General features: G+C 38.6%; 1 protein-coding gene across 1 annotated transcript; it reads left to right on the top strand.

The window, feature by feature from the left end:
* The first annotated feature begins 1,215 nt into the window (after window positions 1–1,215).
* On the top strand, window positions 1,216–17,990 carry LOC100021232 (lysozyme C-like). Its single transcript, XM_001373409.4, has 4 exons — window positions 1,216–1,409; window positions 2,998–3,162; window positions 13,067–13,145; window positions 17,803–17,990. The coding sequence occupies exons 1-4, from the start codon at window positions 1,274–1,276 to the stop codon at window positions 17,867–17,869; spliced, it is 447 nt and encodes a 148-aa protein (XP_001373446.1). The 5' UTR covers window positions 1,216–1,273; the 3' UTR covers window positions 17,870–17,990.
* The last annotated feature ends 1,648 nt before the right edge of the window (window positions 17,991–19,638 follow it).

The following is a 19,638-nucleotide window of genomic DNA, read 5'->3' as shown; positions in this document are numbered from 1 at the left end:
TGGGGTCAAGTTTCCTCATGTCACAGCCTTTAGAGCATGTGGCAAAGTAAGGGGAAGTACACAGACTCTTTCATCATTGCCGAGGCTTTTAATACTGTTCCTATTCTACCTTATTTGAATGATACAGCTACAGCTTCTCAAACTGTTATAAAGGAGCCCTTAGAAGTGATTAAAAGCTATTTAATTAAATTGCTTTTTATACTCTCTTCTTCTTACTTTCCATCTCACAGTAAATACTCTGAATCGGTTTCAAGGCAGAAGTTCATGTCCCCTAACCAAAAGGAAGGCATCCTGGACCCTCTCCTCATCTCCTTCTATACTGCTTCACTTACTGATCTCACCAGCTCCCATGGATGTAATCACCACCTCAATTCTGACTGTTCTCCAATCTACCAAACCTGCCCCAGCCTCTTTGCTGACCTCCAATTTCACCTCTCCAGCTGCTTTTCTTTAAAAAAAATGTTTGTTTTTTTCTGAACTCATTTTGTTTGTTGTTTCTTATGGCATAGTAGTGTTCCATTACTACTATACACCACAACTTGTTCATCCATTCCTCAAGGACAACCAATAGCTTCCAATTCTTTGCCACTGCAAAAAGAGCAGCTATTAATATTTTGGTATGTCTGACTGCTTTTCCAACATCTCAAACTGCATTATTTAGGCTTGTTTTTCTCCACTGGTAATAATAATGATAATATTGTATATATGCATTCACACATCTGTATATGAAAAGATTTAAAGTTTGCCAATTGCCCTGCATATATTCTCTCAGACAAGTGAATAAAAGTTTCAAACTAGTTTAAGTAGAAATGATTTGGGCAGCTGTTTACCACTTCTGAGTGATTTTGTAGAGAGAACTTCTTGGGCATGGATTGTGAAGAGGCTGGACCAGACTGAAATCTGATTTTTGTCTGGTGTGTGTGTGTATATATATATATATATGAATTATTTTATCCCTGGCCTTCACCTGTTAAAGAATGATTTATTCCTTTGGCTTTAAATTTGAAACTAGCCTCTTGGCAAATGGATTTGAGGCTATCTTCCTCTACTACACTATCTGGGGTAATCTGAGGTAGCAATGGGCAAGCAGGATCTCTCCCTCTTCCCACCCTCAGGATTAATCTCTAGAATGCAGCAATCAATCAATCCATTTTGATTTCCATGTAGTTCAGGAGGTGGAGCCTTCCAACAGCAGGAAGAACTTAAGAGAGAAGTTAAATACCGGAGCTCAGCTCAGGCTCAGGAGTTAGACTGCTTTGACTTCTCAGGCATCATGAAGGTCCTGATTCTTTTGGGTCTTGTCTTCCTCCCCATGCTAGCTCATGGCAAGGTCTACAAAAGATGTGAATTGGCAAGAGTCCTGAAGCAAAATGGGATGGATGGCTACAGAGGTAACAGCGTGGACAACTGTAAGTCTACTTTTTTGAAGATATTCACAGGCAAGAGGGCAAAGAATGGGGGATTGACAGTTTCAAAGTGTTTCATCCTTTTTTTGGTCCTTGCTTTAAAATTTCTCTGGGTGTTAATTTAACTTGAAATGGAATTAAACAATTTAAAAACATCAACTGATCAACCTAGAAATGAAATTTGAAGGAGTTTGGTTTTAGGGGTGGGGAAAAAGAATTTCTCTCTTAAAGGCTTCAAAGAGGATCCCTTGGGTCCCTGGAATTCACTGAAAGGAGTCAGAAAATTTATCTTCCCCTGGACCTGTGTAATCTGAGTCTCAAATTGTCTACTCAATTCTTAGTCCCAGAACCCAGCTCTCCAGTTCAGTGCCTTCCAGGATTACTGAATTGACGGGTCCGGGCATTCCCTGGCACAATGTGCAGAATTTCAGAAGGTGGTGTGGTGTCTCTTAGAAGAGAGTTCAAATTTGGGGGACAAGATCCAGAAATTCTGTACAAAGCAACTCTTCTGCCTCTGGGTGCAATTCATCAGAAGTGTTCCTTCATTCCAATTTAACTGCCTCCAGCTCTGTTTAATAGCATAGACAGGCATAATACTTATGTATGGATAGAGCATTAGTTTCAGGAGTCCATGCATATCTTTATTTTTATTCATTTGTTTTCCTTCTGACTTAAAAAAAAAAAACCCTTCCCTTCTGTCTTAGAATCAAGACTGTGTATTGGTTCCAAGGCAGAAAAGCAGTAAGGGGTAGGCAATTAGAGTGACTTGCCCAGGGTCACACAGCTAGGCAGTGTCTGAGACCAGATATCAAAACAGGTCCTCCCAATGGTAAGCCTGAAACTCTATCCACCTAGCTACCTAGCAGCACCTCCATCTGTATCTTTAAAGTCCAACACTGAGGCAGCTAGGTGGCTCAGAGGATTGAGAGCCAGGTCCAGAAATGGGAGGTCCTGGATTCAAATCTGGGCTCTGATACTTCCTAGCATCCCTTGAAACTTAGTCCACATCTGACCTCAGACACTTCCTATCTGTGTGATCCTGACTAAGTCACTTGATGCCCATTGCCTAACTCTCACTGCTCTTTTGCCTTGGAATCAGGAAATAGTATCAATTCTAAGACAGAAGGCAAGGTTGTTTTTTTTTTTGTTTGTTTGTTTGATTTAAGTAAAAACAGAATAGAATAAAAATACACACAACATGTCTTTGTTTCTCTGATTTGTCCAAGACTTCCTTTGTACTAATGGGGCAAAACAGCTACACCCCACTATATAAAAGTCCAAATAAGAGCTACAGACTAAAGAATGAATGGCTCATTAACCAAAGGATTTTCCTATAAAAGAATTCTCCCAGTTCCTTAAATATGATGATTGTACATATTAAATTTATTCACGAGGCAATGAAAGAGAATTCAAATAAAAGTATTCCTAGTTAGTGCATATTGAACATCAATCACAATCACAAATGATGCTTTCAGAGATAAACATCGCATCTTTTTAATGTCAATGATAAAGGAGGATTAAAGCCTGTTAGTTATCTTGGAAAAAATAGATTGGAGACAAATTAATCATTATGAAAATGAACTCTTCACAGGGGTGTGCTTGGCAAAATGGGAAAGTGATTTTGACACAGAAGCCACAAATTACAACCCTGGAGATCAAAGCACCAATTATGGAATATTTCAGATCAACAGTCACTATTGGTGCAATGATGGCAAGACTCCTGACGCTAAGAATGTATGCGGCATCTCATGTAGAGGTGAGTGGGATCTTACGGATCGAGATGGGCAATATGACTGCTTGGCAAGGTGGATGCAAATTAAAAGGCACATGAGAGAAAAAGTTCTGGAAAGCCAATAAGAAAATCTTCACTTCTAACATATTGGCTCGGGAGGGAAGAGAAAGAAAATAAATCATGGAAACATGGAAAAATATTTTTAAAAATTAAAAAAATTTAATTCTTACTTCTCACTCATTTTTATCCCCTGGCTTATGATTGCCAACAAAGGATGTCTTCTCCTTATGAAGATATTATTTCTTATGTTTTGCAGGATAATACATATATAACCCAGATCAAACTACTCGCTCTCTCCAGGAAGGGGTAGGGAAGGGAAGGAGTGACTCAATTTGGATCTGATAACTTCAGCAAACTTAGGTGGAAAATTGTTATTCTGTGTAATTGGTGAAATAAAATATCTTTTAAAAAATAGAAAATATCCACCTCCAGAAAAAGAAATGTTGGAGTCAGAATGGAGATGGAAGCAGATGATTTTTCCATTGTTTATTTCGGTTTAGATTGGGGGGGTTGGGTTATAAGGTTAGTCACATAAAAATGAGCAATATGGAAATATGTTTTGCATGATAATACATGTATAACCCAGATTGAATTGCCTATCAGTGAAGTAGTTTACTTCAATAAGTGAGTCCAGACACCCAGAAGTTCAATTAATGGAACCAATATTTGTTTATTAATCTATTGATTAATAATATATACCTATCTGGCCAGGGCAGCCTTCCCAGTGAAAGCCACCCCAAGGCAAATACAGACAGTTTTTATAGGTTTACATACATGACAGAGGCAAGAAGGTAAAATGAGCTCATACAGAGCTAATGAAGGATCTATGGCTTTAAGTTTAAAATAAGTGAAATGTGGCCTTAATGACCAGGGCAGACCAACCAGGGCAGTCAAGTCTTATCAGACACAAGCCAGATGTACCACGTACTGGGGAGGATGGACCTTCCTTTGTATATCTTGTCCTACACCTGGTTTATCCCTTCCTTGAGGGGGCCAAACCCTGGTTCTGCTGACCATCTGTTGTTACAGCCCAAGAAAGCCCATTTCTTAAGCCTGCTTTCTATAAGGGAAACTATACTTTATTGATTACTACCTTTACCAATTGATCAGGGGCTTTGTTTTGCTCTACTTCACCAGCATCAGGAGGAAGAAAGGAAGGAAAGAAAGGAGTTAAGTTCAATCAGATATCTTAGGAAAACTTGCGTGAAAATTTTCTATAACAAGTATTTTTGGTAAAAAGAAATCCATAAATTTAAAAATAAAATACTGTTTCTTACCCATGGGGCCTATTCAATTGGCAGTCAGAAGGAATGGGTAGAATTCTTTGGTTTCTCTTAAAATTTCAGTCCCTGAAATAAGCTTCCAAGAAATTCCTGTCATGGAAATTCATGTTACTTCAGGCTGATTCTGCATATTTTATCTGAATATTACATTAATGTCTGACTTCTTAAGAATATGTCTCTTTTCTTGCTGTCAACACAGATGGCCTATTAGCCTAAACCCTCAGAGTTCTCATCAAGTAAGTTATTCAGAATACACGCATGCCATCAGAAATGGCCGGTCCTTACTGAGTGCGTTCTGCCAATCAGAGCTGTAAGAGACAGAGGACTTTTCTCTGCTCCTGGTTGTCCTAAGCAGAATCATGACTTCTTAACAACTGTTGCTTCTGACTTCTGGTCAAGATGGCGGTGTAGAAGCAGCGAAAGTTCAGACCTCCGAAACCCTTCCCTACCGATCTCAAACGAAGTGCTCCTAGGCCACCGAAATTCAAGCTGAACAACAGGATAGACCTGGGGAAACCTCCTCCTGGACCTGGATCAAAAGGTACCGCACCCCAAAAGCCAGAACCCTAGATCACTCAGATCTAAGGGGTAGACAGAAAGAAGGTCCCAGGACCCATCTCCCCCCCAACCCAGAGTGCTGAGCCCAAGGCAGCAGCGGGAACCTCAGGGCTCTGAGGACTCACCTTGAAAGCAACCCGAGCCAGTCTCCGGAGCGCCCAACACAGACGGCAGGGAAGCATAGAGAGAAGGGGGAACCCTGTGGCCTCCTGGCTGGGTTCTTCCCTCTGGGTCTCGGGGGAGGTCCCAGCTTCGGGGCACCAGCTGAGCCCAATCCCATCGGGAGCCCTCAGAGCTACTGAAAGGACAGAGGGCTCAGGGCTGGCAAAGGGGTGGCTCCGAAGAGCCTACCTTGAAAGTAACCCGGGCCAGTTTCTGGGCACTCAACACAGACTGAGGAAGAGGAGGTTGCTGCTTTTCTCTTTCTTCTTTTTTGGCTCCGGGATCATTCAGCCCACACTACCTGAACCTAATCCCATCAGGAGCCATCAGAGTCCAGGCAAGCCACTACCCCTCCCCCCTTAGAGAGCAGGGTCTTCTGAAAGAACCAGCTGAACCTAATCCCATCAGGAGCCCTCAGAGCTACTGAAAGGACAGAAAACTCAGGGCTGGCAAGGGGGGTGCTCCGGGGAGCTTGCCTTGAAAGTAACCCGGGCCAGTTTCTGGGCACTCAACACAGGCTGTGGAAGAGGAGGTGGCTGCTTCTTTTTTTTTCCCTTCCCTTTTTTGGCTCTGGGATCTTTCGGCCCACACCACCTGAACCTAATCTCATCAGGAGCCCTCAGAGTCCAGGCAAGCCACAACCCCTCCCCCCTTAGAGAGCTGGGTCTTCTGAAAAAACAGAAACCTAGAGGCGAAGTCAAGATGGCAGCCTAGAAGGAGCATAGACCTGGCAGCCTGGCTAGAGCTTTAGAGATCCTCCATATCTGCTCCAGCCGTCCAGGAAGTTTAAAACTCAGAATAAACCCATCCCAAATAAGCTGAACTCAATCCCATCAAAAGTCTCCAGAACACAGGGAAGCCCAGGCTCCCCATCCATCCTCACTGACTGCTGAACTTTAAGCCAATCAAAAGCCTCCAGAGGACAGGAAAGCTCAAACCCCCAACAACCCTCCCTCAGAGATTACACCAAGAGATCCTCTGTTAAAGCTCCAAGAGGGGAGACTGATAGAAGTCCCTAAAAAACAAAAAAAATGAGAGGAACAAGAGCACAGACAAATACAGGGAGGAAAGAAGGGGTGAATTTGAACAAACAACAGAAACAGAAGAAAGAAACTACAATAGACAGCTACTACTCACCAAATGGAACAGAGATCAGCAAACGATAAACCAGAAATCCCAGCGAATTGGATACAGGCTGTGGAAGAACTCAAAACACAGCTAAGAGAGGCTGAAGACAATTGGGAAAAGAACTTAAAAATTAAGATAAGTCATCTGGAAACAGAGGCACTTGAACTAAAACAAGAAAATAGTGTCCTGAAAGCCAAAATCATCCAGCTGGAAAATGAGGCAAAGGAGATGAAAGATGAAGCAAAGGAGATGAAAGACGAGATAAAGAGGATGAAAGACAATCTTCAAAGAAACTCAGACCAGAAGGAAAAAGATGACCAAAAAGCCAAAGATGAAATCCAATCTTTAAGAACCCGAGTAAAACAACTAGAATCAAGTGACCTCACAAGGCAGCAGGACACTATAAGACAAAACAAAAAGAATGAAAAAATTGAGGAAAATGTGAAGCATCTCATTCACAAAACAGACGATTTAGAAAATCGTTCAAGAAGAGACAATTTAAGAATAATTGGACTACCAGAAGACCACGACAAAAGAAAAAGCCTGGACATAATACTAGAGGAAATTATCCAGGAAAACTGTCCCGAAATCCTAGAACAAGAGGGGAAAGTGGAGATTGAAAGAATCCACAGATCACCCCCTGTTTTTAATCCCCAACTGACAACACCAAGAAATGTTATAGCCAAATTCAAAAACAATCAGATAAAAGAACAGGTATTACAAGCTGCCAAAAAGAAACCATTCAGATACCATGGAAACATGGTGAGGATAACACAGGATCTTTCTGCATCCACACTGAAGGACCGAAAGGCATGGAATATGATATTCCGGAAAGCAAGGGAACTAGGCCTACAGCCAAGAATAAAATACCCATCAAAACTGACTATATTCTTACAGGGGAAAGTATGGTCATTTAACACAACAGAGGAATTCCAAGCATTCATAAATAAAAGACCAGACCTGAACAGAAAATTTGAAGTCCAACCACAGAATTCAAGAGAATCATCAAAAGGTAATTAAAAAAGAGGGGAAAAACAACAACAACAACAAAGGTTTTTTTTAAGAGACTCAATAAGTTAAAATGATATGTATCCCTATAAGAAAAGAGGTCATTGGCAACTCTTAAAAACTGTTGCTATCACCTAAGCAGCTAGAAGAACTATACTCAGAGGGAAGGGACAAACTGTATAGGATGAAAGGACAAGACATAAATAGGTATATAGAGATATGCATGCATAAATACATATACATGTGTATGTATATATATATATACATGACTAAAGCTAAAAAAGAAAAGAGGTTATGACTAAAAGAAATGGGAAAAGAAACAAATGGGGGTAAATTTATATGTCACAAAGAAGCTCATGGCGGGAGGGGGGAGAACATTGATACACTGGAAGGGTAAAGAGGTCGGAGATAGGAAATATTCAACTCTTACGTACTTTGAAACTGACCCAAAGAGGGAAGAACAATCCAATCCATTGGGGAAGAGAATAGATTTGCGCCCTATAGAGGAGTAGAAGGGTAAAAAACAGACTGGTGGGGAGGGAAGCAGTACAAGGGAGGGAGAGGGTGGGGGGGGGAATTTTTAAAAAGACTACAGGGGAAAATAAGGGAGGGAATTAGAAGGGAGGGGGGTAGAAAGGGAAATACAAGGGGGACTGATTTAAAGTAAATCACTGGACTAAAAGGTAGAGCTGAAGAAGAAAGGTTAGAATTAGGGAAGGATATCAAAATGCCAGGGAGTCCACAAGTGACAGTCATAACATTGAACGTGAATGGGATGAACTCACCCATAAAACGTAAACAAATAGAAGAATGGATTAGAATCCAAAACCCTACCATATGTTGTCTCCAAGAAACACACATGAGGCGGGTAGACACCCACAAGGTCAGAATTAAAGGATGGAGTAAGACCTTCTGGGCCTCAAGTGACAGAAAGAAGGCAGGAGTGGCAATCATGATATCTGATAAAGCCAAAGCAAAAATAGACCTGATCAAAAGGGATAGGGAAGGTTATTATATTTTGTTAAAAGGGACTTTAGATAATGAGGAAATATCACTAATCAACATATATGCACCAAATAATATAGCACCCAAATTTCTAATGGAGAAACTAGGAGAATTGAAGGAAGAAATAGACAGTAAAACCATATTAGTGGGAGACTTAAACCAACCATTATCAAATTTAGATAAATCAAATCAAAAAATAAATAAGAAAGAGGTAAAAGAAGTGAATTAAATCTTAGAAAAATTAGAATTAATAGACATATGGAGAAAAATAAATAGGGATAAAAAGGAATACACCTACTTCTCAGCACCACATGGCACATTCACAAAGATTGACCATACATTAGGTCACAGAAACATGGCACACAAATGCAGAAAAGCAGAAATAATAAATGCAGCCTTTTCAGACCACAAGGCAATAAAAATAATGATCAGTAATGGTACATGGAAAACCAAATCAAAAACTAATTGGAAACTAAACAATATGATACTCCAAAATCGTTTAGTTAGAGAAGAAATCATAGAAACAATTAATAATTTCATCGAGGAAAATGACAATGGCGAGACATCCTTTCAAACCTTTTGGGATGCAGCCAAAGCAGTAATCAGAGGTAAATTCATATCCCTGAGTGCATATATTAACAAACTAGGGAGAGCAGAGATCAATCAATTGGAAATGCAAATAAAAAAACTCGAAAGTGACCAAATTAAAAACCCCCAGCAGAAAACCAAACTAGAAATCCTAAAAATTAAGGGAGAAATTAATAAAATTGAAAGTGATAGAACTATTGATTTAATAAATAAGACAAGAAGCTGGTACTTTGAAAAAACAAACAAAATAGACAAAGTACTGGTCAATCTAATTAAAAAAAGGAAGGAAGAAAAGCAAATTAACAGCATCAAAGATGAAAAGGGGGACATCACCTCTGAGGAAGAGGAAATTAAGGCAATCATTAGAAATTACTTTGCCCAATTATATGGCAATAAATATACCAATTTAAGTGATATGGATGAATATATACAAAAATACAAACTGCCTAGACTAACAGAAGAGGAAATAGAATTCTTAAATAATCCCATATCAGAAAATGAAATCCACCAAGCCATCAAAGAACTTCCTAAGAAAAAATCCCCAGGGCCTGATGGATTCACCAGTGAATTCTATCAAACATTCAGAGAACAGTTAATCCCAATACTATACAAACTATTTGACATAATAAGCAAAGAGGGAGTTCTACCAAACTCCTTTTGTGACACAAACATGGTACTGATTCCAAAACCAGGCAGGTCAAAAACAGAGAAAGAAAACTATAGACCAATCTCCCTAATGAATATAGATGCAAAAATCTTAAATAGGATACTAGCAAAAAGACTTCAGCAAGTGATCAGAAGGGTCATCCACCATGATCAAGTAGGATTTATACCAGGGATGCAGGGCTGGTTCAATATTAGGAAAACCATCCACATAATTGACCACATTAACAAGCAAACCAACAAGAACCACATGATTATCTCAATAGATGCAGAAAAAGCCTTTGATAAAATACAACACCCATTCCTATTAAAAACACTAGAAAGCGTAGGAATAGAAGGGTCATTCCTAAAAATAATAAACAGTATATATCTAAAACCATCAGCTAATATCATTTGCAATGGGGATAAACTAGATGCATTCCCAATAAAATCAGGAGTGAAACAAGGATGCCCATTATCAACTCTATTATTTGACATCGTACTAGAAACACTAGCAGTAGCAATTAGAGAAGAAAAAGAAATTGAAGGCATCAAAATAGGCAAGGAGGAGACCAAGTTATCACTTTTTGCAGATGACATGATGGTCTACTTAAAGAATCCTAGAGATTCAACCAAAAAGCTAATTGAAATAATCAACAACTTTAGCAAAGTTGCAGGATACAAAATAAACCCACATAAGTCATCAGCTTTTCTATATATCTCCAACACAGCTCAGCAGCAAAAACTAGAAAGAGAAATCCCATTCAAAATCACCTTAGACAAAATAAAATACCTAGGAATCTACCTCCCAAGACAAACACAGGAACTATATGAACACAACTACAAAACACTCGCCACACAACTAAAACTAGACTTGAGCAATTGGAAAAACATTAACTGCTCATGGGTAGGACGAGCCAACATAATAAAAATGACTATCCTGCCCAAACTTATTTATCTATTTAGTGCCATACTCATGGAACTCCCAAAAAATTTCTTTACTGATTTGGAAAAAAGCATAACAAAGTTCATTTGGAATAACAAAAGATCAAGGATATCCAGGGAAATAATGAAAAAAAAAACTAATGAGGGGGGCCTAGCAGTCCCAGACCTCAAACTATATTACAAAGCAGCAGTCATCAAAACAATTTGGTACTGGCTAAGAGACAGAAAGGAGGATCAGTGGAATAGACTGGGGGAAAGCGACCTCAGCCAGATAGTATACAATAAACCCAAAGATCCCAGGTCTTGGGACAAAAATTCACTATTTGATAAGAACTGCTTGGAAAATTGGAAGACAGTGTGGGAGAGACTAGGAATTGATCAACACCTCACACCCTACACCAAGATAAATTCAAAATGGGTGAAAGACTTAAACATAAAGAAGGAAACCATAAGTAAATTGGGTAAACACAGAATAGTATACATGTCAGACCTTTGGGAAGGGAAAGACTTTAAAACCAAGCAAGACATAGAGAGAATCACAAAATGTAAAATAAATAATTTCGACTACATCAAATTAAAAGGCTTTTGTACAAACAAAAGCAATGTAACTAAAATCAGAAGGAAAACAACAAGTTGGGAAAAAATCTTCATAAAAACCTCTGACAAAGGTTTAATTACTCAAATTTATAAAGAGCTAAATCAGTTGTACAAAAAATCAAGCCATTCCCCAATTGATAAATGGGCAAGGGACATGGATAGACAGTTTTCAGATAAAGAAATCAAAACTATTAATAAGCACATGAAGAAGTGCTCCACATCTCTTATAATCAGAGAGATGCAAATCAAAACAACTCTGAGGTATCACCTCACACCTAGCAGATTGGCTAACATGACAGTTATGGAAAGTAATGAATGCTGGAGGGGATGTGGCAAAGTAGGGACATTAATTCATTGCTGGTGGAGTTGTGAACTGATCCAGCCATTCTGGAGGGCAATTTGGAACTATGCACAAAGGGCGATAAAAGAATGTCTACCCTTTGATCCAGCCATAGCACTGCTGGGTTTGTACCCCAAAGAGATAATGGACAAAAAGACTTGTACAAAAATATTCATAGCTGCGCTTTTTGTGGTGGCAAAAAATTGGAAAATGAGGGGATGCCCATCAATTGGGGAATGGCTGAACAAATTGTGGTATATGTTGGTGATGGAATACTATTGTGCTCAAAGGAATAATAAAGTGGAGGATTTCCATGTGAACTGGAACAACCTCCAGGAAGTGATGCAGAGCGAGAGGAGCAGAACCAGGAGAACATTGTACACAGAGACAAACACACTGTGGTATCATCGAACGTAATGGACTTCTCCATTAGTGGTGGTGTAATGTCCCTGCACAATCTGCAGGGATCAAGGAGAAAAAAACACTATCCAAAAGCAGAGGACAAACTGAGGGAATAGAAACACCAAGGAAAAGCAACTGCCTGACTACAATGGCTGAGGGGACATGACAGAGGAAAGACTCGGAGCGAACACTCTGATGCAAATACTAACAACATGGCAATGGGTTCAAGTCAAGAACACATATGATACCAGTGGAATCACACGTCGGCCACGGGGGGTGGGAGGGAGGAAAAGAAAATGATCTTTGTCTTTAATGAAAAATGCATGGAAATGATCAAATAAAATACTATAAAATTAAAAAAAAACAACTGTTGCTTCTATGAGGGAGGATGCTTGAGGCTGAAATAGTCCATTCTAATATGTATTCTACAGCAGTGGTATATATTTGTATTTGCAATCATAACTCACAAAACTATATGTGAAACTGTATCAATAAAAATTTCCTTTATTCAGTTACAACCCCCAGCAGGGAAAAATCCCAGTGACACAAAAGGGAGACCTCGCTCCGTGTCTCTTTCTCTACCCATCTCTGTGTCTGTCTGCTTTTCTCTCTGCCTTTCTCTCAAGCATCCCCTTCTCAAGAACACATCTTCCATTGGAGAAAGCAAACAGTTATCTTAAAGAAATGAAAAATGAAATGTGGGCTCTGTGCAAGAGTCAGAGGACAGGAAGGAACAGTGAGGTATGAGTTTCACCAGTTCCTTTCCTCACAGCAGTGACTGCCATCACCATTCATTCTGCTTGGGATCCCAATAGTTCCCCACTCTTCACCTCCAGGCTTTTCCCAGCATCTCCCCTGTCCTCTCTTGAGTTCCTTTTCTGGAGGAGGGTGTGAAACCTCTTGGTCAGGGAAGCAGTGGCAAGGAGATGGTAGCAGCCTCCCTTGACAAGTTTAGGCTAATAGGTCAGCTATCCTGACAGCAAGATAGGGGACATCTTTTTCTTTTAAGTCAGATATTAATAGAATGGGTAGAATTTTCAGGATCAGCTTGAAGTAACAAGAATTTCCATTCCAGTGAACCCTACCCTCAGGAAATTTATTGGAAGCTAATTTCAGCATCTCAAAATTTATAAGAGAAATCAAAGAATTCTACTCATTTCTTCTGATTACCAATATAACGTTCTTACATTATCTCTGATTTCTATTTCAGATCTTTTAACAGATAATATCACCCAAGCTGTAAACTGTGCAAAGAGGGTTGTCCATGATCCCAGTGGCATTCTGGCATGGTATGTTTTAAATCATTATAAAGAATAATTCATTTTCTCCTGTAATGGGTATACTCAATGAAGGAGGATGCTTAAAGCCAAAATAAAGCCCATCTGAATATGGATTCTCTAACAGCAACCACACTGTAGAATATAATCATATTTGTAATTATTACATACAAAACTAGATGTGACATCTACAAATGACCCTTGGGTTGTATAGTGCTATTTTCTGTAAGCCTGCTGAAAGATAGTATGTCACTTTAATAATCATCCAGCAAAGTAGCACAAGATTGGAATTTCCCACAGCTCTTTGCTTAAAAGTTACTTTTTCTGAGACATTCTAAACAAAATCCTTTCCTAAGACACAGCAGTACTGGTCACCAAAAGTTGCTCAATTTGAAGATGTTAAGTCTACCCTACAGCCATTACCAAGCCCATACTCTGCCTGTTCTGGCATTGCAAAGCAGCTTATATTTATTTTTGAACTCAGCCCATTCTGGCTGGGTTCAAAATTAAATCTGTTCTGATTTTAAACAGAATGTTGTTCAAAATATTACTATATAATGTCTGCTCCTTGACTACCTCCTAAGCCACTACTTCTTTTGGATTCTATTCTTCTACTTCATTACACACTGAATTCATAGATTTAGAAACTTGGAATTCTATGATTATATAAATTATATAGACTAGAATAACATGGAGTAGAATAAAGCAAAAAAGGAATTAGACAAATTAATTCATGTCCAACCATTATTTTTTTTTTAATTATATTGAATTAGTCAATTTAGAATATTTTTCCTTGGTTACAAGAGTCATGTTCTTTCCCACCCCTCTCTTAATCCCTCCTGTAACTGACACACAATTCCACTGGGTTTTACATGTGTCCTTGATCAAGACCTATTTCCATATTACTGACGTTTGCACTAGGGTGATCTTTTAGAGTCTACCTCCCCAGTCATATCCCCATCGACCCATGTGATCAAGCAGTTATTTTTCTTCTGCGTTTCTGCTCCCACAGTTTTCCTCTGAATGTGGATAGTGTACTTTCTCATAAATCCCTCCAAATTGTTCTGAATCATTGCATTGCTACTAATAGAGAAGTCCCTTATATTCAATCGCATACAATGTTCTCATGGTTCTGCTCCTCTCACTCTGCATCAATTCCTGGAGGTTGTTCCAGTTCACACAGAATTTCTCCAGTTCATTATTACTTTGAGCACAATAGTATTCCATCACCAACATATACCACAATTTGTTCAGCCATTCTCCAGTCACAGGGTATCCCCTCATTTTCCAATTTTTTGCCACCACAAAGAGCGCAGCTATGAATATTCTCCTACAAGTCTTTTTCCTTATTATCTCTTTGGGGTACAAACCCAGCAGTTCTGTGGCTGGATCAAAGGGCAGACAGTCTTTTATCGCCCTTTGGGCATAGTTCCAAATTGCCCTCCAGCATGCCAATCATCTTCTGATTGCCCTGTGAGATCTCTTAGTGTAGTTGGGAAGAATCTGAATAACACTTCCTAATAGGAAAGGAATAATGGTAAGGGCATTCACTTCCCATCTTAGAATCATGACTGAAAAAGAAGTCAGCTTCCTATCTTAAAAACACAACAAGATTTTCAAAAATGATAGTCTTGGTTATTTGAATTTTTTTCCTAATTGTTCCCACTTTTAATTTCTTCTCTAGTTTGGGGACTCCTCATTGCCTACACTTGCTTTACACAGTTCCTTGTTCAGGTCTCCTCGTGGAATAATAACTTCTTTTCCTGCATCTCACAGTTTCTATGCCTCTCCATATGTTAATCCCTTACTCTTTCTTCCTGCTTCTTTCCCATCTTGGTAGTCCAAACATCTAGATATACAGAAAGGAAAAAGGAAGAGAGAAAGAAATTGCTGAGTGTATAGATTGTACCACTTATCTTATTACCATTCTTACCACCCCTCCTCCCATAGACAAAAAGTTTCTCAAACCAATATCATCAGAAATTGTTCTACCAATATCTTGTTCTCATCAAGAATCATCTCTATAGAGTATAAAGGAAAAAGACAATTCAAAGAGAAGGAAAGGCAGAGAGAGGGACAGGTTATATAAAAATTCATTTAAATTATCTTTGCAACATGATTATAAGGATCTTTCAACTTAGAAAAAATGGTGAGCAGTACTATGTACAGAACACTGTTCTGTGCTGAGATACAAAGATCAGACCCTGACCTCATGGAGCTTACAGTCTCATAGGAAGTTATGTCATATACTTAGATAACTATCATTAAAAATGATACCAAAGTCCATAAGTGAGATGCAAACTAAATCTAACAGGAGAGAACTGCTACTGATTCCAGAGTTCACCAAAAGTTTTGATGAAAAACATAGTTATGATCTGGACCTCCAGGAATGGATAGAGAAGATCAAATGATGAGAAGTTAGCAAATTCCATGCCTATTGGATAGTCCAAGCAGAGTAGGGGTAGGACAACAATAGGACATGCACAGAGAATAGGAAAAGTACTAGGTCTTAAAGGTAGGACTTGAGTAAATAATATGAAATAAGGCTGAAAGAGTTTAGTGTTACCAGATTATGGAGAGATTAGAGTGCCAGGCTGAGTTTGAATGTTATTTGGTAGGTCATAAGAAGTAATTAAAGAACTCTCGTCAATCCATGCAATAATCAGATTCATGCAACTTAGAGCAAAACTTCATTTGTAATACTCATATGAAGATCTGCTTATTGAGTCCAAGTCTATTGAGCCTTCCACCATCAGTTTAGGATAAGGTTAAGTCTTGTTCATTTATGTGAGCACTGTAGCTGTGGTTCTCATCAATAACTATCCTTACTTATGTTTATATTGTATAATAATGGAATACCCATGTAAGAGTAAATCCATATTATGCAAATGTAAACTGAAATGCAATCTATTTTAATTTGCTCAGACTCCAAAGATGAATTCTTCTATGGTACTTCACACTTTTTATATGAGATGGGAAAAGGGTCCTGGCAGAAGGTAGAACTTTAACTGAGTCTTGAAGAAAGCCCAGGGAAGCTACAAGGCAGAGATTAGGAAGGAGTTTTCTAGATGGGGTGGAGGCTGCCAGTGGAAATGCTCAAAATTAGAACATAGTGTATCACAACAGAGAAAAGAAAAAAGATGTCAATGTGACTAGAATGCAGAATATGTAAGTATAAAAGAAAGGATGGGGTGGGAAATGTAAGATATATGATTACAAACATAGGAAGGGGCCAGGCTATGAGGGACTTTGAATGCCAAACATGGGATTTTATAATTGATCCTAGAGGTGATAGCTATCTGGAGTTACTTAGGGGCAGGGAGGAAGAGGTAGAAGCAACACAAACCTTCTCTTTAATAAGATTTGATAGTTAAGTTGAGGATGGACTGGAAAGAGAAGAGACTTGAGAGTAAAAGATAAACCAAAACGCTATTGCAGTAGTCCAGGTATGAAGTGATGAGGGTCTTTATCAGAGTGGTGACAGTGCCAAATGAATAAAGGAGAATTTTAAAATGACAGGTCTTGGCAACAGATTGGATATGTGATTTGAGAGTAATGAATCAAGGATAATATCTAAGTTGAATAGGGTTTGGGCTATAATAGGGTAGAAGAATGTTTCTTCCCATCTGTCAACTTGCTTTGAATTTTTTCCTTAAGCAAAGAACTAGGGGCAGGGGACTCAGTGGATAGAGAGCTGGTCCTGGAAATGGGAAGTCCTGAGTTCAAATCTGGCCCCAGATACTATGTGACTCACACAGCTATGACTCTGGACAAGTTACTTAATTCCATTTCTAGCCCTTACTGCTCTTCCACTTTGGAAGTGATACCTAGTATTGATTCTAAGACAGAAGGTAAGGGTATAAAAACAAAATTTAAAGAAAGCAAAATTATGTGTTTAGAAGGCATAGTTTGAAAATCCAGGTTATCACCAAATAGTTCTTACATTCAAATTCCATTCAAGGCACTGTTAGATACCTGAGACAAAAAAGTATGTGTTTAGTAGGTATAGTTTGAAAATCCAATCCATCAACAAGTAGTTCTTACATTCAATTTCCATTCAAGGCACCTGTCTTCAAGAAACTTACAATCACATACAATCAAAGAGGTAATTTGATGGTTGTGATGCAAAATGTATTTGGGCCAAAGAGAGATACTAAAAAATATGAGGCGAAATTTGAATAGAGAGAGAATACTTTCATTTGGGGGGATCATGAGAAGCTACATGGAGGAGATGACCCCTAAATAACCTGGAAGAGAGGGGAGATTTTAGAAGGTGAAAATAGAAGGGCAGGGATAATGGATCATTCTATACATTGGGGACACCATGACAAAAGGCATAGAGATGGGTAAGGTCTGGACAAGATCAGGAGACAATAAGTAGTAGAGCCAGAATGTAGAATCATGGATCAAATATTTAGATTCTTAGTCATAAAGAATCATAGAAATTTCAGACCTGGAATAATCTTTTCCTAGAGTTCAACATTATCTTTCAATTAAGGAAACCAAGAACCATAGTAGTAAATTCTATTAAAACTTTTTTTGTTTTTTTATAATTCTATCTGCATAAAATTAAAAATATCTCTATTCAAACATATCAAATTTCATATGAACACTGTTCCAAATTTAGTCTTGCTAACTTTTTCATTATTTGGTCTCCTTTTCTCTGCAGGAAGGCATGGAGAAACCATTGTCAAGGAAGGGATGTTTCCTCTTATATCCAAGATTGCCGTCTGTAGACTGCTGGATTCAAATTCTTCACCTTGTCTTGATTTCTCTTCATTGAAGGAGCTTTTTCAGTTAAATGTTGTAATCCCTCAATAAAATGTTCTCAAATAAAGCAGACATAGAAAGACAAAATCATCTTTCAAGAGGTTTAATGCTTTAAAGTAGTTTTATGTCTAGCTACATTTTTTAGATCACTTACAGCATTTGTCTAAATTCCTGGTTAGCACAAAAACCTTTGGATTATTCCATTTTGGAGGTAAAGAAACAACTTAGCATCATGAAGACAGACATTTCATAGGTCTGGATAAGAAGAAATGTTTCCTAATGCCACATCTTAACATGGATTTGTAAGTGGAAATTCTGACCAAGCACTAGCTGGCACCTTATTTCTTCAGAAACCAGTGGAAACTGCTAGTGGGAAAAATGAAGTAGGAGTCTTTCTCAGACAAATATTTAATGCAAGCTTGAAAAGTAGATATTGTTTATATTCAAGAACCTCATCTGAATAGTATAAAACATTTTACTCAATTTTTTTTCTAAAAAAATATTGTTCTAGAGGGATATTACAGTTCGTGGCTAGATGATACCAACATAATAAAAATGAAAATGCATTTATTGATTAGATTCCCATACCAATTCAAATACAGAAGGACTAAATCATCAACCCAGACAAAATAACAACCAAATGAATTATGAGGAACAAAAATTCAGAATATCAAGAGAAATCATTTTTAAAAAGAAAGAGAGAATAACACTTCCAGACTTCAAGATCTTTTTTAAAATAGAAATCATCAAAGTCATTGCTGCTGAATTAAAAAATAGCAAAAAAAATGTGAGGCTCCAAAGAGTTCATGTGTGCTTGTGCTTGTGTGTGCATTGTAAGAAGAAATTTAATTAAGCAACTTTTAATCACTTATAAGGATTCCTCTGTAATTGTTTAATAAGCTATAACTGTGTGATTTAAATAATTTATCATAGGAATAGTATTAAAAGCCTCTGCAATGATGAAAGTGCCTGTATACTTCCCCTTTTTTGCCACACCCTCTGGAAGTTGTATCATGGGAAAACAGGGCCCCTCTCTTCCAGTGTTATAACCAAGTCACCCTAGAAGGGAAAGGAGAAAAGAGCAGGGCAGTCTGGTCATCTGGAATGTGGTTTATCACTGGAATCTATTATTAAAGAAGACCATTGCCTCAACCTGTTCAGTACGTGCTCTGGACATACTGTGAATTTTAAAACTATTCCACCCTAATCAGACCATTCTTTAGAAGATGTGATTTAGCTATTTCCTGATCAGTAACAATGGAGATACTTGGAATAAAAGAATCAGGTCTTGGAAACTCTACATTCTCCACCCTATTCAGTTTAACAAGATTTTTAAGGTCTGCATCAAACTCAAGATTTAATTATCTGAGGAGATGGCCTTCAATAGACATGTGCAAAGAAAGGACAGACCTCTGGGCTGTCCTAACTCAAGCTAAGTCCTCATTGGTATAGATGAGATGGAGAAAAGTGATGTAAAAATGTTCATATAAGGCCTGTCAGTTCCTGCCTCTTTCTCTTTCCCCAGAGAGATGACTCTGGCTGGCAGCGTGCTAAGCATTCCGACATCTTGGAGTGTTGGGTGGTGAGTTTTGCCCTGGAGCTGATTTCAGGTTTGGGCACCTTAGCTGAGCCCCTTTGGAGGTCAGGCTGATTCCTTCCTCCTTCATACTCCAAACCCTTATTCCCTTATCTCCTGATTTCCCTTCCCGATATTAATCAGGCGGGGGGAGAGGGA

The sequence above is a fragment of the Monodelphis domestica genome, chromosome 5 (genome assembly GCF_027887165.1).
Source record: "Monodelphis domestica isolate mMonDom1 chromosome 5, mMonDom1.pri, whole genome shotgun sequence".
NCBI classification, from domain to species: Eukaryota; Metazoa; Chordata; class Mammalia; order Didelphimorphia; family Didelphidae; genus Monodelphis; species Monodelphis domestica.
Note: the sequence above shows the minus strand (reverse complement) of the source record. Positions and strands in the feature narration are given on the sequence as shown.

Bases quoted from the DNA above. Each gene is read 5' to 3' on its own strand.
- LOC100021232 (XM_001373409.4), top strand. From the start codon at position 1,274: ATGAAGGTCCTGATTCTTTTGGGTCTTGTCTTCCTCCCCATGCTAGCT. The intron at 3,163-13,066 runs GTGAGTGGGATC...TTTCTATTTCAG, and splicing joins ATGCGGCATCTCATGTAGAG to ATCTTTTAACAGATAATATC. The intron at 13,146-17,802 runs GTATGTTTTAAA...TTTTCTCTGCAG, and splicing joins CCCAGTGGCATTCTGGCATG to GAAGGCATGGAGAAACCATT.